We start from the raw sequence: 27,128 nt of genomic DNA on the forward strand, positions 1-27,128 counted from the left end.
TTTTCTAGAATGCCTTCCCAGTTTCCGGACAGCTGTATACTGTCCATCTGCTCTCTCTGGAAGCATTGCTGACAGTGATAGATAGCACTGAGGCGCACTGCAAGGCCAAAGTGCTGAGTAATATACATCAGCAAGAGAAGGAAGTTGTCAAATCCAGACCAGAAACTATGAACAACACCAAAGAAACAAGCAATAGTAAGACTCCTTTCTTTGATGTTTTGATACTAACCTTAGTCTTGTGCTAAACTTGCAGATCTCATTTTGGTAGCTGACATAGTAAACTTCTTAAACATATGTTTTCAGTGTTCCTGTTGCATGTTTTATAACTACACACTGATGGTAATAACCTTGCTATTTGCAAAATTTACAGATAATTAACTGTGCCCCTCATGAAGCTTTATATAAAGGCCATGTCAAGACTGGCAGTCACTACAGAAAGATGGTATGCCATGGAATTCATATAGGCAAAATACTGAAGATACTGAGGAATCACAGTTACTGAGGCAAACTCCTTTGTATAAGCACATGTTCAGTTTAGAGTGGTCAGTTCGTTATTTGTCAGTTACTAGCTTTTTCCTTGGCTTATGGATTTGTTTGTGTGGGGTTTTTGTTTTTCACTTCTACAGATAATGAGCGAGTACTCAGTGAGGGAAAATCTTCCAGTGCAGCCTCAGAGCCAGCTGGGGCATGTCCTCCCACCAGTGGGTGCCTTATGGCTGACCATATGAAGGAGGGCTGCATGGGATTGGAAGGAGGAAGCGAGGCAGGTAATAGTCTCCATGGTACCCTGGCATTCTGAGAGTGTGTATGCTGAGAATGGTCCTGACATTTGCTGACTGGTCCTGCTATACTGTAGACCACTGTAGCTATTGTGTGTTCAGAATTAGAGGGAGGCATGTGCTGAATACTTGTTTATTGTATGTGTGATATATATGCCTACTAACTGTTGCATTTCTTCTGGGGAGGGGGTTAGATCTGGTGTGTCAGTTTGGGGCAAAAGTGTGAAATTCATACCAGTGCTTACTATTTTTAAGGTAGTCAGGGGCTCTCCAGGGAATCAGTAATGTAGGTAGTCAAAATAACCAGAAAATTAAATCTTGTGGGTGTGTGAAATCGTCCAGGAGAAGAAGCTACTATGCAATTACACTGAAGATGATGTGGCTGAGAGGAATGTATTAATCAAATAGTAGGAGTGTGACTGCCATTTGCAGGGCAGTACAACTGCAGCAAGACTCCATGACTGAAAGTTATGATAGAACGCTATAGTGAGCTGAGTGCTACTCTGAGAATAGGTTTGACTGTAATGATGCTTTGTCTTTCTAGCTGAGAAGAGTATCCCCAGGAAGCCTACTCGATTTTCTTGTATCCTTCCAAGCCCTCAGGAACTTATGCAGATAAAGAATAAAAAGAAGGTATGACTTGGAATATACTACAAATGGATCTTTGAGTGATATTCTTGTTTCCCATGCCATGTGGGCTTTGCATAACTGGTCATATCTCAGAAATCTTAAATTCTAGTCTCTGCTGGTAAGAATTAAATAGTCACTGAAAATCCTGCTGCACCGCAGAGACAGCAGTGATTATTCTCTGTTGTGGTTTAGTTGTGCTAAAAGTTGCAAGAGATGTCGGAGAAAATTTTGTGGCACAATTTGTAAGTTCCATCTGATTTCTGGGTGGGAAAGTTGCTGAATCTAGTTGCATTATATGGAGGTGATAGGGTACTTTCATTGAAAAGGGTGGGTTCCTTACTCTTATCAAAGCTGTAAATGGGGAGTATACCAAGAGGCCCATAGTAGAAATTAACTGTCTAGCCTGCTATTCTGATTTGTTTATTCCCGTGTTTGCCGAAGTATGACTGAAAAGATTGTCTTGATTGTTGCAAAGCCATTCTTTGTCTAGATGTCTGTTTCCTTGAATCTCATTAATCGAAGTTATAGTCTAAACTTCATACAGCTTTTCCATTCCCTGAGTAGTTCCAGTCTAGGTCTAGTGTTGACAAAGGATCCATGCTGATGGCTTTGTATTTATCTGCTGTCTGTGTCATCAAGTACTGGCCTGCCTGTTCACCTCTAGAGACAGTGGATGAATATGATAGCTAAAGTCCGTATGGGGTTACAGGACTCTATTTTTTGGTTGGGGGTTTGGGTTGTGGGTTTTTTTTCATTCACGGATGTTCTTTGTACAGATTTTGTTCTTTTTGCACAACATATACATGAATGAGGTAGTTAAGTTATTTAGGAAGTGGGAGATTACTAGATTTCAATATGGAAATGACATTTATTCTGGATGAAACATGAATGGCCATAGTAGTTGTGGGATAAGGAGCCAGATAATATAGTTGAAAAATAAGTTAACGTCTGAACGATTTGTTGGTGATACAGAGGAAGGGTTTTGATTAGTACCTGACTAAAAGTCTTCTGACTTCTATATCCAGCATAGATGGGTTTATTTCACATTATTGTAAGGGGCTGGTAGTTATATTTGTTTAAACTTACCTAAGCAAAAATACTGAAGGAAGTACAACAGGTCTCTTTCTACTGCCATAGTAATCTGTGCTTTGTGATCCACTCTGGCAGTCTCTGGATCTGAATGTAATTTAAGGCATTGCTTTTTCTCTAGAAAGTCTGCTACAGTGCTTAGGAACTCAGTTATTTACCTACAACAGAGTGGGATAATGCTAACCAGCTTCCTGAGCCACAAGAACAGTGCGGGGGAAGTGACTGTCAGCAGAGTCTTCAAAGGAATCACCAAATTTTGACATTAGCTAATTTCTAAGAAATTAATATTGATTTAGTTACTGTTTCATTTGTAACCATTTGCTTTGCATCAAATCCAGATTTCATGGCAGCTTTGCTGATAGACTTTGTGTGAAAGTCCGTTGTTGAGAAGAGAGCTTGCATAGTGCTTCCACTGTTGTAATGGAAAACTTGTAATAATGCTCCATCTTTACTGTGCTGGAAAGCAAGGTTAGAAGAAATCAAGGTCATTGCCAGTGGCTGAGAGTTCCTTAAAGAAAGTTCCAGGTGGTCCTAGAAGAAGGAGAGTGCCTTACACTACAGCAGAGGTCAGAAGGATGTTCATAAATCTGTTAGCTTGCCCAGGGAAAATCCCTTCCTGACCCTAAATCTGCTAATGGTTTTGTTCTGTGCATGTAAACAGAGCACATAAAGCATTCAGCTTGAGTAATGTTGATGCTGACATGACACCAGTGTGTTCTGCTTCCTTTAACCTCCGAAGTACTAAGCATTATCACAGCTGGAAGGAGGGAAAAGCTAAATAAAGGCAGAAAACAAATTATGCATCAAATGGAAAGTTTTCATTGATGTTTCCAAAGTCAATGACCAGAAGCTCAGAAGCATAGGACTGACATGATTATAAATGCAGTGCAAACTGCCAGCAGTCTGGTCTCCTTTCAGGTGGTCTTAAGAAGTGTAACCAGTCCATAAAATACCCTAGGGCTTGGGTTACAGGATTTAGATCTGAACAGAAAGCTGCTAGCATCATACAGTCTCTTCAGGCCTGTTATACTGGGGCAGCACATGATTATTATTTTGTTGTACTCTCACTGGTTCCTTCTGTGCTCCATGCTATTTCAGGGTATGTGTTTCATTGCAATTTGAGAACAGAGGGCTGGTGGCTTCTGAGGTACTGAGAAACACAGGGGAGCTAGTAATCATGATGGTCACGAATTTAGTTCACTAGGTCATTGCTAGCAGTTTGATCGTGATAGGAGCTAACAGGGAACTTGACATTTATTCTGGTGCCTTAGTAAAGTTCATACAGTTGTTTGTGCTTTTGGTTTTTCTGAACACCACCAAGAACATTCAGTTAACCCTTTCTTAGTAAGGTGCTTTATTACACTGTGGCTGTGGTACAGTCTAGTTTCCTAAAATAAGAATCAAGCAGGGCAGAGTAGTTGACTTCCCTTCAGAAATGCACTTGCTCTTCCCAGCCTACAGATAGCCTTGTCATGCTGGAATACCAGATGTTTCTGGGATCATGTCTCACTAGCAGTATGTTTTCTTGTTCTTAGTTTAAGCTTTTGCAGCATTCCTTCCCTGCACCTGCTGAATAAGTGCCAAGGATTCTTGCTGCATGTCTCTGGCAGTGAGGTGGAGTACAATAACCTGGTGCCAGAGAGGACAGAAGAGGGCATGGAGCAGGGCTGCTGTTGTAACTGTGTAGAGCTGATCTTGACACATGTCTGGGGATCATCAGAGACCTTCCTCTGCTCTGTTTACGTATTAGAGCAGGTGAAGCATTTGGGGTAGCAGGGCTGATTGCTCAGTGAAATGTCAAAGCTTTTCAAAGACAGCAACTCATGCTTGCTCTGTTCAGTATTTGATAGCCAATCCTTGTGCGGAATGTAGGTTTTCTGGCCTTGGTTAGCCTTCTTGCTGGATTTCACAGTACAGTAAACTTGATTATGCTGAGGTTGATCTATTTTCTTCTTTGCTTTTTATTCAAATGCCAAGAACAATCTAAAGTAAGGAGTGTACTTCAAGCTTGTAATTATCAGAATGTCTCCTTCAGCTCCTGATAACTGGCACAGAGCAGTTCAACCAAAAGCCAAAGAAAGGGATACAGTTTCTGCAGGAAAAGAACCTTCTTGCCACCCCCATTGACAACAACGAGGTGGCCAGGTGGCTACGGGAAAATCCTCGCCTGGACAAAAAAATGATTGGGGAATTTGTGAGTGACCGTAAGAACATAGACTTACTGGAAAGCTTTGTTGGGTGAGTATGTTTCTGTATCTCTTTAATCAGAAAGGGGTGGAAGTTAAGAGTTCAGTGATTTTAAAAAAAGCAGTAGAACAGTATTTCCTGGAGGAACACTGTATCCATCCCTTGGTTCTCTGTGTACCACCATGCCTTAATTCTGTGCATCTCTTGATTATGGTAACATCTTAGTTGTGTTATACTATGATATTTGAGCTTCTTTCAGTAGGGCCAGTCTCTGTGAAGACTGGAGAGATGATTACGTACATAATCACCTGTAGGACTGTTGACTCGCTTTTACTGGGTTTTGCCTATTCATGGTATATTTATTCTCTCCTCACCCTCCCCTCTTTATTGTCTGTTCTCTGTGAAATCTGGTATTCTGATGCTGAAACAAACAAGATTGTAGTCACTAAGATTATCCTACCTTTCCCATCCTGTTTCAGTTTCTCATTGCATTTCATTCTTCTTGCAGAACTTTCAGCTTCCAAGGTTTAAGGCTAGATGAAGCTTTACGACTTTATCTGGAGGCCTTCAGGTTACCAGGAGAGGCACCTGTAATCCAGAGACTGTTGGAAGCCTTCACAGAACATTGGAGGGTGTGTACTTGGTGGGCAGAAAGCTCAAAACTGCATTCTTTCTTTGCATTGGCTTGCCGTGATGGACTTGTCAGATCAAACTGCCTATATAAGCTTACTGTGCCCTACAGGCAGCAGCTGTTGTTTTGAAGGAGATGGCAGTGGCACATAGATATCCAGGGTGCTGTTCAGAAGCTGGAGCCACAGCCTGGGGTTTTTGTTTGTCCTGGAGGTGATTCAGTACTGTGGGTAGGGAAATGCCTGTCTTTGGTCACTGATATTGCTGTTTCTGTAGGACTAATTTGCGCATTCATTTGCCTTTCAGAAATCAAATGGGTCCCCATTTGCTAATAGTGATGCCTGCTTTGCCCTGGCCTATGCAGTTATTATGCTGAACACTGACCAGCACAACCATAATGTCCGCAAGCAGAATGTCCCAATGACTCTGGAGGTGGGTGTTATCATTGTAGGCACTAGTCTTCTCTGATTTTGATATCAATGTAGTACCTGTTTTTATCTCAGTGGCGTTCACTTTTTTCCCCGGCATTCACCACTCATGTATCTAACAAGGTGCTGCACAGCACAGAAGTTGAGTACAGTTGGAGAGGGGAGCTGTGGGCAAAGGGCAAGTCTACAGAAATACTAGCTTAGCAGACAACTTGCAAAGTTTGTCAAGATGCTTGTGTGCGTGAGCAAACTCTATTCTAAGACATAGTAAGAATGGGAAGGTCGTTGAACCACAGTGGGCTTCTAGAAAGTTCAAGTCCTTTGAGTGTCAATGTAGTGATACAGACCTATTATTCTGATGTCCAGCCTCAGCTAAGCGTGTTATGTTGTGTCTCCATTATTGTGTTGTGTGAGCAGAGACAGGGGTTACTGCACAATACTGCCACTAAGAATAGCATTTAGTTTTTGAACTTTGAGGCTACATGTTGAAGAATGCAGAAAAGTCTCCAGATCCCATGAAAAACAAGTGGAACACTGATCCTAGCCAAGCAGTTAAAGCTGGAAATATTAGGAATTAATATTGGTGTAACTTTTTACAGGAGTTTCGGAAGAACCTGAAAGGTGTGAACGGAGGCAAAGACTTCGAACAGGACATACTGGAAGACATGTACCATGCCATCAAGTAAGAATCAACCTGACATGTCTTTGTATACAGAGAGCAAACTAGAGTTGTTTGGTGTGTGAGACCTCTAGAGAGTACAGAGAGACTCACTGATCATGTGCCCATTTCCCTCAGACTAACTTCTAACTCCATGTGGGGCTGCGGTAACAAGCCTGTCACAATGATTGCACTGGATTTGTATCTTTGCATTCTTGCTCTGATATTTTAATCCACAGATCTTAAGCTAAAGTTAAAAAATACATTACTTCTATCCACATGCAGATTTTACTCAGCCATTCTTTTGCATATGTGAAATGCAGTACCTAAGAAGGCTCTGTTCTCCAGATCAGGTCTTTAGACTTCCCCAAAACTTTTTATGTAGTGCTAGAGATAGTATCTCATCCCCAGGACAGCACTGGTGCCTGACATAACATATCTAGGTCTCAGTTTCATATATTCTCCTTTTGAGCTCTTCATATGAGGCTGCTGTCAGCACCAATCTCGTCTGCTGTCCCTGAAGATCTTGGCACACTGACCAGTATTTGAGGAGAATTCCTGGTGGCTGAGACCCTTTTGTGCACAGACTAGCTCTGGGTGGGGATCTTTAATAATAGCTCAGAAATTTAGCCTACCAGTAAATCCAGGCCCAGCCAATTTGAAGCTGAGAGGATTACATCTCTGAGGAGACAGGATGTGACTGATTCTCAGCTGGTTTCAATCTGCAGTGGCTCAGGCTGGAAGCAGGGCAGTGTGATTAGGCTGACCATCCCTTTTGAGCCTTCTCTGGGAAGGTGGGAATGCTGCCTGTACTGAGTATCTAGAAATTCTTCAAGAGGTAGCTCTAGCTTTCAAATAGAGCTCTAGTTTTGATTGGTCTCTCTTCCCTGATGGTGTTCTTAGTGTTTCAAGTAGTAGCCTGAGAATATCCTCATATCTCTGTTATCTAGTGCCTCTGTCCCAGTTTATCCCCCTTTATCCTCCCTTCACCAGATACTTCAGCTTTTTCAGTACGTTCTGTAGCTAAAACAACTGTTGTATCATTTCAGTATTGCTCCATCTCGGATAGATTGCCTCAGTGTCATAGTTGAGATTTGGTGACTGTTTGTTTTCTTTGTATTATTAGGGGGGAAAAAATCGGACTGTAATCTGTACAGAGTAGCACATGATCTCTTCAGGATCTCAGCATTTCACTTTTGAGCACAGTTTCATTTCCTGAGACTTAACAAGTAAACCCATTCACTTGCTTCCGTTAATGTTAATCAAATATGGGTTCTCATAAAAAATAAGCTATTGACTGCAAACACATTTTCCTATATAATTTCAGTAATGATTGCTCTTGTCAAAATATGCAGGCACCGGAAACTGAGAAGAGCTTATTTTGTATGCATAAATCAAGAGGGGTTTTTATAGTTGTTGTTAGCATATGAAAATTGCTTCTTTGGCAACTGAAGCACAGGGTTTTTTTGATTGTTGCTGAAAGACCTCTACTTTTCGGATTGGCTGCAATCTGCTATTAGTACATTTGAGACTCATGTTCAATTAGTTGGTTATTTGCAGAGGCTTATACCTTGTGCAATGTTACTGAAGTCTAGGGAGTACATATTTATGCTTGATATATTTTAACCTGGGATTGGAAGTACTACTTAGCATTAATCATAATTGTTTTATTATTATATAGCCTTATCCCGTTAGAGTAAGGAGCTGTGCTACCGTGGTTAGGAATCACCCATCATACATTTGGTTTCTTGTTTTATCTTGGCATAATGCAAATATTTACATTATTCGTATACAGAGGTACTCATGCCTGCTGTTGACTGCAGTGGTATAACAATTTTTTTTTCTGTGAGTAATGAGATATGTAGAACACTCTTAACAGGGTGAGAGTTGGGATGGGGGGATGAAGCTATGCCAGTGTGCTGTCCAAAACTTCCCGTCATGTAACTGCAGTATGTGTTGCATTTTGCACTTGTACTGTTAGGTAGCTGCTTCTTCAATACTCTCCTTACGCGGTTGCTGCTGGGTGCTGCTGAGAACCACCAGACTTTATATCCAAGATACCAAAGAGGGGCAGGGGAAGCAGGCAGGCCTAGGAAAATAGAATGTTTCAGGAGCTGGCAAAATCACACCAGAGTAGATATCGCTTAGCTTTGGGACCATGTAATGAAAGGCACTTTGTAAATGTTAGGTTTGGCTCAGAGTGAAAAATTCAACCTTTCTGCCTTCCTCCCTTGTAGAAATGATGAGATAGTGATGCCAGAAGAACAGACGGGCTTGGTGAAGGAAAACTATATCTGGAATGTCCTGCTACATCGCGGTGCCACTGATGAGGGAATATTCCTCCATGTGCCTCCCGGAAGCTATGACCATGATCTCTTCACCATGACGTGGGGGCCAACCATTGCAGCACTTTCTTATGTTTTTGACAAGAGCTTAGAAGAAACAATCATCCAGAAGGCTATTTCTGGTTTCAGGTAACTGTTGCATTCATGAAGACCCAGAAGAGTTAGGGTGGCCATTGTCTCCTGTTGACCTGCTAGACACATCACAGTGAATATCAACTGCTACTTTTTCTAGCAATTGAAAAGCATTTTATTGTGACCTGTGGTCCTCTAGTTTTGTTTTGTCATTGGTATTGATTCATTCCAACTTGGCTTCTCCTGGTTGCCACTCACTGTTTGGCCTGACTGCTGTGTGGTAATAAATCAAAGTCCCTGGGGTATGTATTTCATTTAAAAGACTTGCTGACATAGCTGTGCTGCTTAGAAGTAAGGGGAAGAAGTCACTCTTAATGTGCACAGTGATGCTGGCAAAATCCCTGTATATGAACAAAACCTCTTGTGTATGAGGCCATAGCTGTGGCTGATTGGGATGCGGGATTTTTTTTTCTCTTTTTCTTTTCCAGATGATCAGTATTCAAAAAACTTGCTATCTGTGATAAATTGTATTGGAACAATCTTTGGTCATGCTTAGATCCAGACCAAATGATTCCGTAAGCATAGTTTTAAAGCTCTGTTAGTATAGTGCTGTAGCCATGATCTCTTGGAAGCTAGACCTTCAACACTACCACCTGTCTCAGCAAGTCTCTCTTCTGTCATGTCAGGAGATGAGGTATATTGGCTCAGATGCAAGCGGTCTGTCTGTTTAGACTCAGTTCTTGAAAGTGATCCTTGCATCAGCACAGACAAATATCAGGATCTATGGATGGGGATTGAGATTGAGGGATAATAGTAAACTTCTATACATCAGCATTCATTATGAGTGGGTGGAGAGGAAGGTCTAAAATGTCCACAAAGAGGCTCTCTGATTTGCTCTCCTGTAGACAGAATTGTCTGTGCTGACTTATTACATTATTTCCTGTTTTCTTCTTTCCTCAGGAAATGTGCAATGATTTCTGCTCACTATGGTCTTAGTGATGTGTTTGACAATCTCATAATTTCTCTCTGCAAGTTTACAGCCCTTAGCAGTGAGGTAAGTTTGCAAGGAGGGCAAAGAAGCATGGCTTTTAGTATATAGGAGTTCTCTTCCTCTGTTAAGCAATACTTTTAGTTATCACAGTATCTGTAGATTATCTGTCAGGCCCTGCTCAGAGTTTTATGGAGGAGGCAATGAAAAGCATGTAGTGCAGCAGGATTTCCGTAGGACAGGTTGAAATATGGAAATTTCCTTCTATTCACTCACAAGTGGTATTTTGTGCAGAGCAGAATGCCATGATGTAGAAGTGTTTATTCCACATACTTGATTGGAGGAGACTTAGATCTCCCTGTGATCAAGACAGTAATCATCCATGATCCCAAGCAAGTTTATTCAATAGCTGAAATGCATATTTAGTTATAGGGCTTGTGCAGTGCCAGGAGGGACTGTTTTGTGAGCTGTTCTTCCAAAGTGTGAGGACTCTGCATCCACCCAAGCATAAAGGACTTAGAAAAGCAAATGCTCTGAATTGTCAGTTGGTGAGTGGAGTCTGGTAATAAGATTGGCTGTTAGCCCCACTTTTGAAGACTGTTTCCATGGATTGTACTGTGAGAATAAATTCATGGTAGTGGTTGGTGTAATCTTTTCTTTTTTCCCAAATCTGTCTGTTACAGCATCAGCCTGTTTTTACCCCAAGGTGTTTGATAGACAGTGTGTCCATGCTTTGTGCCAAGGAGGGGACACGAGCAACTATTTTAAAGAGTCAGAACTCACAAAGAATCACACAGCGTTGCTCTGAGAAGCAGTGCAAGACCCACAGTGGGCAGAATAGAATTGCCACACATACAAAAAAGCAAAACAAGGTCATTCAAGACTGAAAGCATGGGAGTAAAAAAGCCAAGACAGGTGATTTTTTTTTTTTTAAATCCCTTAAAGGGATAGTAGAAAGGGAACAGTCCTGCAGATTAATCTAGTTAATGGAATTAGGCTGCAGGGAAATGGAATTGTTTGGACTGGGTGTTTTGTGTGACTTGCATTCTGGTGTTGGTAGCAGTGAAAAAATCCCAGGTTGACTATTAAAAGACAAAGAAATTCCAAGTGGTGGGGTTGCTTTAGATTCCTTCTTTCTCCACAGCTCACAACAGTAAAGATGAAATACTTGCTCCTCTCCAGGCATACCAGACCTCCAGACTACCAATAGATAACACAAGCAGAGGAATGTCTTCCATGAAACAACCGTTTGACACAGATTTACACAGTAGAAGCAACTAGACTAAGCCCTCAGAGGCACGAGCTATTGCCAGCTGCATCCTATCTAATTGTGAGACTGAAATCTGGAGCAGTCTGAGGTCTGTAAATTAGGCAAGCATGTCCTGGTGATGACATAGAATCAAGGAGTTCTGGATTTGAAGAAGGCTGTGAGTTCTTATCTTTGGCCAGATTCCAAGTACAGCGATTACTTTCTGCTGTCCTAAATTCCTGTAAGGCTTGGGAGACAGTAGTGGAATATGACAACTGAACAAATATTTGAGAGACAGTCTGGTGGAAGGGGAGAAGGAGGGACTGTCTTCAGGGGCTGAGGAGACAAAACAAAGAGCAACTTTTAGAAAGTGAGGGAAGAACATCAAAGTGTCACTTAGCAGCCAGTCACTTCACAGGTTGGATCATGTGGTGATCAGGCATCCTCACCAAGCACTGCAATTGCTATGCATGGCCACTTTGGTTGAAGGAGGAGGAATGGAAGGGAATGTGGAAGGGGATTAAGTGATTTAAGAAGTGTGAGTGCCCCACTTCTTGATCCACAGTTAAGACTCATACTGACTCAGCGTATAAGTAGTAGCAAAATCCCTCCCTCTGTTTAATTCAGTGGTTGTGGCTTGTTGCCACAGTGAAAAACCAAACATGTTGCTGTTTGCACTCTTGAGACTTCAATGATGTGTTGTATGCATGTGGTTTCCCCATAGCAACAATGGGAAAAACAAATTGGTTGTCACATTTCTGCCACTTCCAGATTGGCACTTCTAATGGAGTTCAGCTTTAGATGAAAAACCCATTTTGATAAGTTTTGCCAGCAGTCTGGCTGAAGCAAGAGCTCGATTTTTTTTGAACTTCAGGTCTGAGATTGGAAGAGCCACATTTTCAATCCATCTTATCTCCTGTCTTCTCTTTCTTTTCTGGATGGTGGAAGTAAGTTTTTTATCCACATAAGCAAGAGAATGGCAAAGCTCATCTCTAACTGCAGAAATGGAGCATGTTACAGTGTCTGATACTAGCTCACATGGTTGCTGGGTTTTTTCTTGTTTTGGCAGCATATACTTGGTTGGTTTAAATGATTTAAAACTATTTTTGTATTTTGAAAAGCTGTGAGTGTATTGAACATTATGAGGAATGGTGATCCAGCAATTATTGGCAGAGACTGTATGTCAGGGTTCATCACTCTTACTTTGAATCTTGCTGTTAAGTAGTGGTAGGAGTAGCTTTGCAAGCCAGTAATGCTTTTGGCTATAGTTTCCTTCTCTAACAGTAGAGCGGAGTAATTGCTGCTTCCAGAGGAGATGTGGTACTTATTGTAGAAGGCTTTGATCCCGGAATAAGTTCCCATAGCAGACTAAATTAGTGTTTAGTGATTTTTCAGCAAGCACTTTCAAAATGGTTCGCTATAGTTGTCATTCTTGGAGAGCTTATGTCTAGGTGGTTCAGTGATTCAGCTTGTATCAGGTAAGCCATCTTGTCCTTGTTTTTGTGCAAAGTGAATACGGGCTGAGGAGTTATCCAAGCATCGTACACAGAATTGTTGTCTTTCCCGTAACCAGCTCTGAACAGTCTGCCCTAATTTGTGTTGAAAAGAAAACATCTCTTGCTGACTGCCACCCCCTCTTCTTTCCTGCAGTCTATTGAGAACCTGCCTGCTGTTTTTGGAAGTAATCCCAAGGCCCATATTGCAGCAAAGACAGTGTTTCACTTGGCCCATCACCATGGTGACATTCTGCGGGAGGGCTGGAAAAACATCATGGAGGCCATGCTACAGCTTTTCCGAGCAGAACTGCTGCCCAAGGCCATGGTGGAGGTAATAATAGCCAGCCCATGGGTAGTTGAAGCGTAGAAGAGTGGGAAGCTGGCTTTTCATAGAACCAGTTCAAAGAGGAGGAGAGCTCTCTTGCAGTGACCTGGCTTTGGTAAAGACATACAGAGCTACAAAGCTTGGAAAGGGTGTAATTCTCAAGTTATATGCAGGCTTCAGCTTCTTTCGCAGGGTTTCGTTTTTTTCTCACTTTGCTCTTTGTTGGCTTTGAGAAATTCCGGCATTCATCTTACTTGAACAGATTTTGAATATTGTGCATAAGAGGGACATGTTTATGGGCATGAAGTATTAGAGTACAGCATTGGCATTACCAGATGGGGATGATCTTTTACTGAAGGGGTGAGGGGGTGAAGAGCCAAGGTTGACTGCCTGCACATGGATGGTTGGGTGTAGCGTTTCAATACTATGTGAAGCATTACAGAGTAGGTGGCAGGGAAACAAACAAACAAACAAAAAACCCAACAGGCTACAAAGTAGTAGGCAATTGATCATATACATGTTCTGGTTTGTCTTCCAGGTTGAAGACTTCGTGGATCCTAATGGCAAAATCTATCTACAACGTGAGGAGACACCATCTAACCGGTGAGTGGTTCAGATGGTCCAGACAGTCCTTTTTTTACCAATGCTGGAGAATAATGTATTATGATTTCTTGTTCTCTTGCTGATGCTGGTGTCTTTTGATTTGTAGTGGTGAATCTACAGTGCTGAGTTTTGTTAGTTGGCTCACCCTCAGTGGGACAGAGCAGTCTGGTATGAGGGGGCCATCTACAGAGACACAGGAGGCAAAGCGAACAGCTCTGGAATGCATAAAGGTAACATACAAGCTATAAAAAGACTTGCTTTTGATGGTGGTGACAGTACTATGTAGATAACAGGAAACAGGAACATAAATATGCATGTTTCTAGGCAGTTTTGCAGGTTCCAGAGGACTTGGGAATTGTAGGGAACTGCAGTGGAGCGTATCTGCATTGCCAGTTGAAGGGTCTTATGTGCTGTTATGCACAAATGTAGTAAGTAACACAAGAAAACAGGAATGATTACACACAAGAAGCTGGGATCTGCCTTTCACATCACAATCCTATAATTGAACTCAAATTAATAAATTCTCAAATGACTTCTTTTCCAAGACAGTCCTAAGCTGTATGGTGTCCACAGAATCTGAACCTCAGGTTTGAGCAGTGTGTGGACAGAGGCCCCTTTTTAAGGAGTAAGGAGCTATCTGTTAAAATCTGTCTAGCACAGATCAAGTCTTTCAGGGGTAATTGATATTAAGGGAGTGAACTATCTGGCAGGAGTTCTCCAGCTAATTGTGTTGCAGCTATTCACATCTTCCCTCGGAACAAGCTGTGTTTCTGGAGGATCTTTTTGTCTGCCTTTGTCCCCCAGATACACAGTCCTCTTTTCTGTCTTTTGCAGCAGTGTGATCCTGAGAAGCTGATCACAGAAAGCAAATTCCTCCAACTTGAATCCCTCCAGGAACTCATGAAGGTGAGAGAGATGCTGGTCTGGGGACTAAACTGGGAGTGCGACAAGTGCATGATCGTAGATATGTGCTGTGTGCTCACGTAGCTCCTCTGTCCCCAGAGGAGATCGTGGACCTGTTAGGGCTGTGAAACCAGTCAGTAGTTCAGCTGTTACATGTAACTTCTATGAAGGCAGCCACAATTGCTTTAGTAGTAGAGGAATATGTTGAATTGTGGAATGGGTTCCAAAAGCCTTGAGGAGGTCACAGTAAATGTTGGAAGTAGCTCAACTTAGGAGCTTAAGTTATAGGTTGTGCTTTTTCAACTTTTCTGGTGTGCCATGTGCCTAATGAGAACATTCTAAAAGGCCACTTCAGAGGCAAGAGCTGTGCAGAAATATTTGGCTGTGTGCCCCTAGGTAGTGTGGTACCTGGCTGCTGTGGAAGACATAATAACGCTGGATGCACTAGCCTTTGGGCTAGAGAAGCTCTTCTCCCTGGGGGAGAGTAGTTACCTGGTTCTGGTAGTAGTTACCTGGCTTCTGAAGCTACTGTGAAGTTTGAGACCACTCCGGGGTGTGGAACGAATCTGGCCACTGCTCACCATTTCCAAAAGCAAATAGTGCAGTCAACCATTGCAAGGATGCTGTCTGGGCTGGCAGTGGGTGTTGCCTAATTCCGTGGCTGCTTAAAGTGCAAATGCCTTTCCCTTCAGGCTGCTGTAATTGCAATTCACTGACTTCATAGTAGGGCCCATGACACTATTGAGACTTGAGCTAAAACAAAGGAAAGGTTTATTTATCAAAGCTTGCTGCAGAAGTTCAGAAGAAAAGGTATTGAGTTTCAAAATGAAGATGGTAAGTGAGTAAACCTCAAAGAACAATACTTAAAACAGCTAAAGCAGAACCTGCTGCTTGGTTCACACAAAGACCACTGGCGCTTGGAGAAGTGGTGACTCAGTTTTTGTGTGCCATCTCCGTTCCGGGGCACATTCTGCTCTTACCCTTATTATGTCAGGAATTCTCCTTCATATGCAAGCAGGTGGCTCAAGAGGGTAGTTACAATATTTGTAGTCATTCCTAGATATGTCTGCCTTTTCTGTGCTTCACATATTCTTAGCTCTAAGCTGCTGGCTCTCAGAATTCCTCTTCATCTGAGATATTTTGTCAGAGTTTAACATCTTTTAAGTTCATATTCTATAATTAAAAAAATAGCACGACCTCTATCTGATGCATTTTTGCTAGACTATGCGTGACCTCACCAGGTGGTAGAATGCAATTCTGCCCAGACTCAAAGCATTCTGTTGGACCTCACTTGTTGGTCCCCTAGTTTTGAGGGCTTGTGATTCACAATCGTTTACTGGCTTTTCTAGGCTTTAATCTCTGTGACTCCTGATGAGGAGACATATGATGAAGAGGATGCTGCCTTCTGCTTGGAGATGCTTCTGAGGATTGTGCTAGAGAATAGGTATGACTTTGAAATACATGCAGATTCCTTGTAAATGTCCCTGCTTTACTGCAGCTGCTGCCTGGGTCCAGGGCATGAGTTCCTTATGTGTTTGATTTGCCAGCTGAAGCAGCATGTGGCTCTAATTTCAGGGTTTAGCAATTCCACTCTGTGCAAACAGAGGGGCTATTGGCCCATGAATTATTGCTTGATATCATGAGATTTGGACAATACAAACGAAATTCTGGAGGGAGAATTCTCCCACCTGATTGCTTTGCAAGTAATGAAGTAAATAAAAAATTTGACAGCTTTGATGTTTCTATGTGTCTGTTCTTATATCTCCCGGCTGGAGTTTTGCATTGAAATTAAGAAATACGGGGTTGTTGGGAGTTGTGGGGGAGGTAGCTGAATTCCTCTTGTCTCATTTCCTTTCATCCTACCCCTTCCCTTCTCCTTGTTGTGGCTAGGGACCGTGTGACTTGTGTTTGGCAAACTGTTCGAGACCACCTCTATCATCTCTGTGTCCATGCGATGGAGTTCTGCTTCTTGGTGGAGAGGGCAGTGGTGGGGCTGCTGAGACTGGCAATTCGTCTCCTTCGTCGGGAGGAAATCAGTGCACAGGTAAGGGATTTTTGAAAGTCAGTCACTGGGATTTTGTGGCTATGCCTGGCAACACAGGAAACCAATTGCTGTTGGATTGACACACATTTAACCTGTCTGTGCTGCAGGTAACAACAAACAGCAGTTGTAAGTAGCTCTAAACAAATAAAGAGGGACTTTGGAGTGTAAATAATAGGGTTTGTATTCTTGTCTCCTTCTCTGGCCAGGTTCTTCTCTCATTGCGTATCCTGCTCATGATGAAGCCAAATGTGCTGTCCAGAGTTAGCCATGAGGTTGCCTACGGCCTCCATGAACTCCTGAAGACCAATGCTGCCAACATTCACTCTGGGGATGACTGGTACACGCTCTTCACCCTTCTGGAGTGCATTGGGTCTGGGGTGAAGCCGCCTGCAGCCCTGCAGGTTACAGCAAGGGCAGATAATGACACAGGTAAGACAGGCCAGGTTTTGCTAGGAAATCTGATGCCTGCCTGCCAGATAAGCAGCTGCTTCCTCAAGCTTTTCAATTAGCAAAGGGGACTGCAAGAAAACAAAGCTGATATTAAACTACATTAGCAAGATTAAAGACCAGCACCTGCTGTTCACTCCCATCCCATGGTCTGTCCCTGTCTCTACTGTGCCATCTCTTCCTGTTCTGTGAGCAGCAGTCCAGGTGCTAGTCCCTGGGGGAGCAGTAGGAGGAAAACTGATATCAGTTGTAGCAGCTGTAGAAGGTCTTTGCTCTACCCAAGGAGCATTTTCTCCTGGTTGTGGTCTGGTGCCTTGGGTAATACAGCCTTAATCTCTCATCTGGGTGTATAATGTAAACCCAGCTGTTGTTCCTATATCATACCTGCTGCTTTTGTGGGACTGACTCCTTTCTGTCCCCATTTTAAGGATCTCGTAAAGGGAGTTGTACTTTATAATTCTGTTTCCAAATCCACTGGTGTTCAAAGCACCTGAACCATTCCCACAAGACTAACCCACTATTTGCTACTTCTTTTGACTCTGTTAGAAAGACTGTCTTTTCAGCAAACTGTTCCTGTTTTGCTTTAGCTAGCTGGCAGTGTATTTGAGGCTGACAGCTTCAGGCTTTTAAAGCAAACAACAAGAAAAGACTTTTCCAGAAGCCTTCAATTTCCTACTTGCTTTTCTAGAACTTCCTTGCTAGGTCCTGATGCTTTGTCCTAGACAGATGCGAGAAACCTGATTTTGCAGCACACCTATGGCCTTTGCCTTCTGGGCTAATTCTGGGGCTGTCTTCTCCCCCCCTTTTTTTTTTTACTGCTTCTCTCTTTGCTGACTGAGCAAACTACTTGACTGTGACACCTTCTACACCAGAACATTAGTTCTCTTTGTCTCCTTCTGAAAATGTTTGGTGCACTGTGTTCACAGCAAGTCTGTCTCTGCTGGTGAGTTTCTAGATAATGTTGAATGATAGAGAGAATTTTTGCTTCTAAATAACATTATGACAGTAGCTTAAATTTGGCCCTTGCAAAGATTTCTGTGCTTGGGATGTGAAATTTAAAGTTATCCTAAATGTCAAAGAAGGTAGATCTGACAGCTGTGGAACATGTTAATGTAGATTGCTGTTCATGAGAAAGAATTTACCGGTATTAGTGTGGAGCTGAGTGACCCCAGAGGCCCTATGTGAGTCATGTCATTCCATGTTGTGCTTTTGGAGGTGTCTTGGCTGAACCTAGTACCTCCAGTAGTTCTTAAAGTGTGTGGTACATCTGATTCTTACCACAGAGTCAAAGCACTGGACTTCCTGCCCTTTTTAAATCCATGGTCAGGCTGACAAGTGACATATCAGAGGATGGAAAGCCCCTTCCTTCTGAAGGGGAAAGCCAAATGTAATAGGGGAGAAACAGTGTCAAACAACTGTTCCCTCTGTATCCTGTGCACGCTTCTGTCGTAGTTGTTCTTCCTCTTGCGGGAGGAGAGACCTGGCCCAGTTTCTTCCAGGGCCCACTGGTGGTTCCTAGCTGATGCGGATCTGACTAATCTGGATTGCTTCTCCCTTATCCATAGTTACTCTTCCAACTTCTTGATTTGGCTTTGATCTAAAACCTATGCCTTTTGTATTGAAGGTGCTCAGTCAGACAGCGAAGTCTCCTCCTCCTGTCATCCCAGCGACATGGGCCTGGACCGAGGCTACACCTCTGATTCGGAGGTGTACACAGACCATGGGAAGCCAGGCAAGATGCATCGCTCGGTCACAGATGTGGATGTCATGAACAGTGGCTGGCTAGTGGTGAGTAGCCAGTGGGCTTCTGGTGCCTGAAGAAGACTACTCTTAGCATGGTTGTGGACATAGGGTGTGGTAGGGAGAGAAAGAATAAGACAATAGAAAAGAGAGCTAAGATGAGCTGACAATGTAAAGGGAGAATGGGGAGGAGGTGCAGATGGAGAGGAGAAAGCTTGGAGGCCAGTGAGGAAGAAAGGGAAATAGATCCTACAGAAATGTTTCCTGTTGGCTTCAGAAGAAAGGCATTTTCGGCATGTGCATGAGGTGCTGCTTGTTATGCTGCCCTCTCCTGCTACCTTCTTGCTGTGCCCTGCAGGTGGGGAAAGATGACATCGACACCTCTAGACCCACTGCTGGGCTTAGCAGGCTGGGGCCATCTCCTCTTGTCAACCAGTACAGCCTGACTGTGGGGCTGGATTTGGGCCCACATGACACAAAGTCTCTCATGAAGTGCGTAGAGTCCCTGTCCTTCATCGTGCGAGATGCTGCCCACGTTACACCCGAGAACTTCGAACTCTGTGTCAAAACCATCCGCATCTTTGTGGAGGCGAGCTTGAATGGGGGTAAGGTGGCCCTTGATTTGACAATCAGGATTGGGCTTGGGATGGCCAGTCAGCAAGAATTGTGAAGTATACTGTCAGGGAATGAGTCCCCAACCCCAAGAAGATGGTCTGCTGTGAGAAAAGTGTCCTGGCTGCTGCTGCTGGCAGCAGGGACCTTATTCTTGGCTCTCTCTGGGATAGGGGGAGGTCTGGAGCTGATGTGGAGGCAGCAGTATCAGCTGTTGCTGAAGGCTTTTCCTGAGGGGTGTGGGGGGTACCTCTTCAAGCAAGTAGTAATCTCACAGGACAGGGGGGATATTAAAAGGTGGCTGCTGTATGTGTTGAAGGGCAGCAAATTTTGTGGGTGGAGTGTGTATATGGTATGTTGCTGCCTTTCACTTTCTAGGCTACAAGTCCCAGGAGAAGAGAGGGAAAAGCCACAGGTATGACAGTAAATCCAGTCGGTTAAAAAAAAAGCCAAAGGAGAGCTCCACACGGCGGTCACGAGCCTTGAGCCAGCACCAGGTGCACACACACAGTGATGAGGATGAGGATGAGAGCATCCCTGCCAGCTACCACACTGTGTCTTTACAGGTTAGTCAGGACGTAAGTATAGCAAGGATTTCCTCCTCTCCTTTCCCATACTCAGGCCTTGCTAGGGAGTCACTGGGGTTCTTCATGGGGTGAGGTGGGGGCTGCATCCTGTGTTAGTGGGCACTGGATGGCAGAGGGTAGCTCTCGTGGCAGTGCGTGTCTCTGCAGTGAAAAAGGAAGATGCAGTTTGGACAGGTAAAAACAGCATAGCTGTGGAAAGAGAAGTCCTGTGAGAAGCAAGGAGGGTGGGGTCTGGATCTCTGAGCTGCTATGGTAGGTAAGGTGGATGTGGCTCAAGGGCATTTGGAGGCATGAGGTGTAGGGTTAGTGGGCATCTGACAGGGCATCTGAGCTTGTGGAGAGAGGAAAACCCTGTGGGCTGAGGCACTGAGGTTTCAAGTAGAAAGGGCTGAGACGAGGGAGTCATTTCTCTCTCCAGCTGGTACTTCAAAGGTATGAAGGCACAGGCCTGCTGACTGCCAGGCTGTTGGGTCTCAGTTCAGCAGTAGAGTGACAAGTATGCTGTCATTTGCTCATACAGAGCTGTTCTGAGAGACCTTCCTTCATAGTTTTTTTGTCTAATTTTTAAAAACAAAGTTACAGAGAGTTATTCCTGGGCAGCATAGCTGGATCACTGGGTTTCTCCCTCTGCCTGGAAGAGTCCATGCTTTGTGTCAGGAAAGCTCCATTCTTTCTCCTGGCAGGATTGGCATGCTGTTCCTCGAAGATGGGATTGACATGGCTACTGAACTCACACAAATCTTGCTGAAGATACCTGGCACTTGACCACTTAGGGAGGGCACAGACAGCAGGGCCTGCCACCATCTCCAGAGCTATACATGGTTGTGTACATACAGGAGGCAGGCTTGAGTAGCTGTGAGCCTTTTGGCATCGGTTTGGGGAAGAGCAGAGATGAGGGTTGCTTCAAAAATTTAAGCCCTGTGTGTTGCTTAATATGATGCTTGACTTGCAGCTCCTGGACCTCATGCACACCTTGCACACACGAGCGGCCACCATCTACAGCTCCTGGGCAGAGGAGCAACGCCATCTAGAGACAGGAGGGAGGAAAATCGAAGCAGATTCCCGAACGCTGTGGTCCAACTGCTGGTGTCCTTTGCTACAGGGTAAAGCCATCCCCTTGTGGTGACAGTGGGCAGAGATGCTTCCAAAATAATGGCAGCACTTAAGAAAGTTGAGCCAAGAACTGCAGAAGGCAGGCGGAGGTTGTTTTTAGGGTCTGCTGTAATTGAAAAAGAACTTGGATCAGATCTGGAAAGGTATCTTTAGCTTGAGTTAGCTGCCAGCTTGCTTCTGGACCTGACAGTAGATTCCCAGTCTGTGACCTGGAACAAGTATAAACCTTTTTCTTGTTTTTTTCTGCAGAGTGTTTGATCCTCATTAGACTTTTCACCCTAGACTGGGGAAGTAGGGATGTGGCAATTTCCCTGAAGGCTTTGCCCTGAATCCCTCTCTTGCAGGTATTGCCTGGCTGTGCTGTGATGCCCGACGCCAGGTACGGATGCAGGCACTCACTTACTTGCAGCGGGCCCTCCTGGTACATGACCTGCAGGCCCTGGATGCCCTGGAATGGGAGTCCTGCTTCAACAAGGTAACCTTCTGGGTGGGCTGGGCATGTAGGCAGGACAGCATTGTTAAGAGGAGCAGAGTTGTGTGCAGGAGTAGCAGAATGGTGTGCTACTTCAGCACTGTCTTCCTGAGCAGCTTGTTTACCACAACAGACAAGGTGTTCCCTACCCTGATCCTGTAGGAAGTTCCTCTCTGCTTAGGCTTCTGACAGAGCCTCTAGGAGTACTGAAGTGCATCTGCTCATTTCTCCTTCCCATTGCTTCTCCGATGCTCTCTGCTTAGAAGCCACCAGTGCCAAAAGTCAGCTCCTTCCTGTAAGGCTGTCTATGCATATCCCGTCAATTATTTTTCAGCTCTGAAATATCAGTGTGTCCAATCCAACAGGTGCTGTTTCCTCTGCTAACGAAGCTGCTTGAGAACATCAGTCCAGCTGATGTTGGTGGGATGGAAGAAACTAGGATGAGAGCCTCAACACTACTCTCTAAGGTGAGCATGCTTCTGTTGCCTGAAACCTCAGGGGAAAATATTTGCCTCAAGAAAACCAAGCTGTTTGCTGTGTTAGTGTCTCAGCACCTCTGACATGGACAGGTCTCGGTTTGCTAGTTTGACTGTCTTTGCTGCTGGGCTTCTGCACCACCTTCTGCTGGTGGGACATGCCTTCTTTCCAGAACTGTCTCCATGATCCTGGCCTTTGGAAAAGTTGCCAGGAAGGAGTTTGTAACTTTATGAAGGATGGAGAGAGAAGTATTTCAGCCAACTTTAGTTGAAGACAGTCTGTTCTAGTGGTGAAATAATGCACATCACAAGCTGATAGTACTGACCTAAAGCAGAGAGTCTGGATGGGCTGGAAGATGTGGTGGTGCAGACTGCAGTGGCCTCATGCAAAAGAGACAAGGCTCACTCTTATATATGCAGCTCAGAAGAGTGGAGGCCTCTGGCATTCTCAGGCTGGGCCTGTGCATGCTCCTAGCCTGCCACAAGGAGGAGGAGTTCCACATTTGCAAGACTGACTTGTCAAGCTATGAGCAGCAGCCCTCATACTACTTGTTGACAGTAGTTGTATTTTTTCCTAGGTGTTCCTACAGCATCTCTCCCCGCTGCTCTCTCTGACCACCTTTGCTGCCCTGTGGCTGACAATCCTGGACTTTATGGACAAATACATGCATGCTGGCTCCAGTGACTTACTGGTAAGGTGATAAAAGTGATGCTGCAGTTCTGTGAAAAAACACTCATTGATTTTAACCTTCTAAACTTGAAATGTGGTTTGTTGGGGGCTTTTTTAACCTTTTAATCCTTCCAAAACAATTTTTTTCTATGGTCTCTCCCCTTGGCCTCTGTGTCCAAAACAGCCCATCAGCTGTTTTGAGCTTTTGTTCATTGCTATATATCCATTCTCTGTGTCCTGAGGAGTCTCTCTCATCACAGCTGGAGGCCATTCCAGAGTCTCTGAAGAATATGCTGCTTGTAATGGATACGGCTGGGATATTCCACAGTGCTGACTCACGGACAGGATACTCAGATCTCTGGGAGATCACCTGGGAGCGGATTGACTGTTTCTTACCTAGGCTGCGGGATGAGCTCTTCAAACAGACAGTCATCCAAGGTACAACGGGCTGAGAAACCTTATGAAACCAGTTCTTGGACCCAGTGCTTGCACCTTGTCCAGTACCCAGCTGCCATAGTGCCTGAGTGCTGAATAAATGATAGGTGCCAGGAGGCTGTGGGAGCTTGGCACGAGGAGGACAAACTGAGGGTGAGCAAACTGGTGCGTGGCCTCACTGCTTGTTTTGTTTTCCTAGATCCTATCCCCAGCATACCAGTGGAGCAGCATCAGAAATCAATAGCGTCTGCCCTGCCCCCTTCTCCTGTGGGAGATGTGAGGCCAGCCACCCACCTGGCTCCTTTGGAGAAGCCCTGTGAACTGGGTGCCAGTGGTGAGTCCCATTTTTTTTCTTTCCAGAATTGTCTTCCCAGCATGGGTGGTGTGCATCTGCTTTTCCTTGGTTTAGCATGACCTACAGTACCAGGCCTCTGGTGTTGTGGAACTGTTGTGCTTCCAAACGGGTAGTTTGTGGCCTTCTTGCTGAGGTTATGGGGGTGGGCAGAGGTTGGGCAGAATGCCTGTCATCGGCACCTGCTCCTTAGGGCCTCATATGAAGGTATGTGGAAGGGGCAAGTCTGAAAAGGCCCCTGAGCTGATCTTCAGCCCTGCTTAGCTTTGAGCTGAAAGGTGACTTTGTCAGAGCCTGTATAAGGATGTGTTTTGTCTTTTCCTTTTTCCAGAGTCTGAGAGAGTCATTGCACCTGCCTCACCCACCATCAGCACCTCTGCCTCTCCTTCTTTCCCAGCATCAGCTCCAACAAAGACAAGCCCCGTTACAGACATACCTCCTACGACAGCACAGCCACCACTCATCCTGCAGCCTCTTGCCTCTCCCCTGCAGGTTGGGGTGCCACCTATGACTCTGCCAATCATTCTCAACCCAGCCCTAATTGAGGCCACCTCTCCTGTTCCCCTCTTAGCTACTCCACGGCCCTCTGACCCCATGACAACCTCTGAAGTCAATTAGTTTGAGGGTGTCTGAGAACTGTCTGCTGAGGAAGCTTTGTGGGTGGAGGATGCTGGCCAAATGTTCTCTGGTAGTGGGCATGTTTGTTTTGGAAGATGATGCTAATCTGAGCAGAAGGGCTGCTGCCACAGTCCCCTGAAGCACATCTCATTCTGCTCCCTTCTTGGGGCAACCGCCTAGAAATCCACCTAGAAATCCCTGTCATCTTGGAGGGGCACCTGGTTCCACTCACCAGTCTTGTCTTGCCTTCACAAGCTCAGGGGCCAGGCAACGCCTGCACCCAGCAGCCTGGGACCAAGCTGCCACTAGTTCATCTGGTGGAGAGGGAAAACTCTTTGATGTCACACCAGAGAGGGGCTGCAGTACAGGACTGCCTGTACTGACTGGTTATTGAGCCCAGTCCCTGGATAATTACCCAGCCATTCCCTAGCTTTCTTGCCCATGCTTCTGGTCGCACTGCTTTGTTTGGGCTCTGGGCATGCTTGGGTTCAGCAGGTTGAGAATTTTGTGTAGAAATGTGGATTGCTTGCAGTGCAGCTCCCAGCTTGCTACATAGGGCTTCTTGTCTGCTGTGGCCACATGCTTTCCTTCTGCCACATGGATCACACCAATCCCCATGCTAGACAGGGAGCAGGGCAGCCTGCTAGGGGCAGCACTGCTCTCCTCCCTTCTCCTCCTGTAAATGTAATCAGGCTTTCTAGCTGGAGGGAACAAATTCAGAAGGCTCTGCCTAGTTGAGCAGATGAGAAGGAAATGCAGAGTCTCGTGAGCTGAGAGCAGAGCACCATGGCCGTCTCTCAAACAGCACCTGGGGAGCCACTTCCCTGGGGTGCACAGCAGTGCTCTGTGGTCCCCCACTAGCTACATTGGCCTCTTGGTGTCCAGCCCCATTCCTCAGGAGAACATCCTCTTCAGCTAGAGAAGATGTGGGGATCTGGGGCACCTCCTGATGGATGCCCAGTAAGTCTCCTGTGCTTTCTCTTGGAAGCTCTGCAGAGACTGCACTCTTCTGCATCTTCTAGTTGTTGTGAGCCCACCTGCTTCACCTAGAGCGCCCCTGCAGCTGGCACCATGGTAGTCATTCTTGTGCTTCTGCCTTGCAGCAAGGATGTCCCGCTCTTCCACCCCCTTGTGCCCCAGACAGAGCTGGCTGCCTGGCAAGTGCTGCATCTCTGTTCTTCCCCTCTCTTAATTAGCTGGCTAAATTCTCAATAATATCAGTCTCAGAAAACCCACTGGTGACTGGGAGGGGCATGAGCGGGACTCCAAGCCAGTGTATACTGTACTGAGAGGAACCTACGGTTGGGGTGGGAGTACAACCAGTGTACATACAGAGTAAATGGCTACAAATCCAATGGACTTTTTACAGTGTAATAAACACATCCTGTAAATGAATGCTCAAGTGTTGCACTCCTTTTCTGTCGTGGTTCTGCAGCTCAGAGCTTTGGGAAGAGAGGAGTTTAGTTGTCAAGGTGCTGTGCCCAACTGCCAGCCCCCTGGCTTGACACAGCAGGATCCTCCAACAGTGTGCTCTGTGTGCAGGGAGCATGGAGGGACTTGTGCTAACGAGTAGTCAGCTCATGGGGGGCTGCAGTGGACTAAGCAGAAATACTTCCCATCATGGGAGCCAGATTGCTTTTGCATCTGGCAACAGTTCAGTGTTGGCTGTAAAGTTTCCGGTGTTATGTTGGTGTGTGCTCACACACCGCCAGGACTGAGGAAGGAGACTAGGGCTGAGGAGCAGGTGCCCTGTGACATCTCGGCACACAGCCAGGACAGAGACCTCAGTGACAATCTGGCTGATTTCAGAGAAGGGAGCATTTTCTGTCTGATGAGGAGGAAACACTTGTTTCCACTGATGGGGCATGAGAGATCCTGGGCTCTTCCAGGGCTAATGCTTGCCACCGAAATGGATAACTAGACATAGTTCCCTCCTGATATTTTCTACTTTGTCTTGTGGCAAGATCCACACAGTGCCACAGTGTCCATAGAGCTGCATGAGGCACCAATGCCTTCCCTATCACAAGGATTCCAAGAGACTCCTGTGGGCTTGATAAGGGGTTTAAAAACTTGGAGTTTGTTTGAATTGTATGAGCAAAGGTCTAACTATTGTGTAATGGAAGAGTAATGCACATACTAGGAAAGTCCTAATTCAGGTTACATCCTGATTCCCTTAACCCATTTCCACCATTCCTGGAATATTTTCACTGCAGCAGCCTTCTCCACCCTTCACTGTTTCGAGATTGTATCCTTCCAGCCCTTAGATGTTTTCTTTCATGTATTTGAATCCTTGCGCTGCCCATGGCCCTTCCGTATCCAGCCTACCACTCTGTCTTGTATTTCCAAGCCTTCACTTCTATTTACAGCTCTGTTTTTCTGAACTGTCTCTAAAATGCTCACTGAAACTTTTAGATTATTAACTCTTTGTAAACCATTGCTCAGTTGTCAAGTGCCTTGATGTTAGCACTGCTGCCCTCTGATCCCCAGACAGTCCTTTGACTTCTCAGAGTGGTGTGAGCTAATGGCAGAGCCCAGTTTTTCTGCTGCCTTCAGATAGCTGTTTGGGAGATGCAGTGTTTAAACTGTGTTTGCAAACCTAGTTTCTACTGAGAACGTTATATCTTAATTCACACAATTGCGGTGCAAAGTAAAAGCCACCCAAGGAAAATGCAGGAAGTGGGACTGGAATGGAAAGAATGTCAACTGGAAAGACAGACAGAACTGCACTTTAAACAGTTTTCACTAGACTGTAAATAAGAATGGACTGGAAAACCAGAAAAAAACTTACTTGAATGTTGTTTGGGTTTTGCAATAATAAGGTTTCATGTGTTACAAAGAAAAAATAACAGGGAAAGTGAAGTGAAAGGAGATCAGAATCAACTGACAGGTAGCATGTATGTATTTTTATCAATAAAACCCTTGAACTCTATTCTAACTTCTACTGCTGAAACAGAATAAAATAAGTATTGGTATTTAGCTTGTGTCAGTAGGACGTGTTACTGTGGAGGTGATGTTTTCCTGATTGTGTGAATCTTCGTAGAGGGAGAAAACCCTATTGAAAGCTAAGCCCTGGCTGTAAAACATAAATTTGGCACTGAAACTTGTGAAATGGAAGCAATACCACTTTTAGATTCAATTTTTAAATTGAATCTGTGCATACTCAGAAAACCTGGTCTGTAG

At 44.7% G+C, this 27,128-nt stretch overlaps 1 protein-coding gene across 2 annotated transcripts in view; it reads left to right on the top strand.

Annotated features, from left to right (window-relative positions):
* The window catches only part of GBF1 (golgi brefeldin A resistant guanine nucleotide exchange factor 1), a 112,543-nt gene extending 85,631 nt beyond the window's left edge, over positions 1 to 26,912 (top strand). For both annotated transcript variants that reach the window (XM_074907306.1, XM_074907307.1), the window contains 26 exons: positions 9 to 195; positions 627 to 767; positions 1,324 to 1,412; positions 4,534 to 4,736; positions 5,194 to 5,317; positions 5,622 to 5,747; positions 6,343 to 6,425; positions 8,639 to 8,875; positions 9,779 to 9,872; positions 12,706 to 12,882; positions 13,415 to 13,479; positions 13,586 to 13,709; positions 14,314 to 14,385; positions 15,732 to 15,826; positions 16,273 to 16,426; positions 16,633 to 16,855; positions 18,498 to 18,661; positions 18,972 to 19,218; positions 19,604 to 19,803; positions 20,765 to 20,915; positions 21,270 to 21,400; positions 21,763 to 21,864; positions 22,452 to 22,565; positions 22,804 to 22,981; positions 23,178 to 23,312; positions 23,662 to 26,912. In XM_074907306.1, coding sequence (XP_074763407.1) covers positions 9 to 195; positions 627 to 767; positions 1,324 to 1,412; positions 4,534 to 4,736; positions 5,194 to 5,317; positions 5,622 to 5,747; positions 6,343 to 6,425; positions 8,639 to 8,875; positions 9,779 to 9,872; positions 12,706 to 12,882; positions 13,415 to 13,479; positions 13,586 to 13,709; positions 14,314 to 14,385; positions 15,732 to 15,826; positions 16,273 to 16,426; positions 16,633 to 16,855; positions 18,498 to 18,661; positions 18,972 to 19,218; positions 19,604 to 19,803; positions 20,765 to 20,915; positions 21,270 to 21,400; positions 21,763 to 21,864; positions 22,452 to 22,565; positions 22,804 to 22,981; positions 23,178 to 23,312; positions 23,662 to 23,948 — 3,903 coding nt within the window. In that variant the 3' untranslated portion in view covers positions 23,949 to 26,912. The remainder of the gene's footprint in view (positions 1 to 8; positions 196 to 626; positions 768 to 1,323; positions 1,413 to 4,533; positions 4,737 to 5,193; positions 5,318 to 5,621; positions 5,748 to 6,342; positions 6,426 to 8,638; positions 8,876 to 9,778; positions 9,873 to 12,705; positions 12,883 to 13,414; positions 13,480 to 13,585; positions 13,710 to 14,313; positions 14,386 to 15,731; positions 15,827 to 16,272; positions 16,427 to 16,632; positions 16,856 to 18,497; positions 18,662 to 18,971; positions 19,219 to 19,603; positions 19,804 to 20,764; positions 20,916 to 21,269; positions 21,401 to 21,762; positions 21,865 to 22,451; positions 22,566 to 22,803; positions 22,982 to 23,177; positions 23,313 to 23,661) is intronic.
* The last annotated feature ends 216 nt before the right edge of the window (positions 26,913 to 27,128 follow it).

This window comes from Athene noctua, chromosome 5 (assembly GCF_965140245.1).
Source record: "Athene noctua chromosome 5, bAthNoc1.hap1.1, whole genome shotgun sequence".
Taxonomy (NCBI): domain Eukaryota; kingdom Metazoa; phylum Chordata; class Aves; order Strigiformes; family Strigidae; genus Athene; species Athene noctua.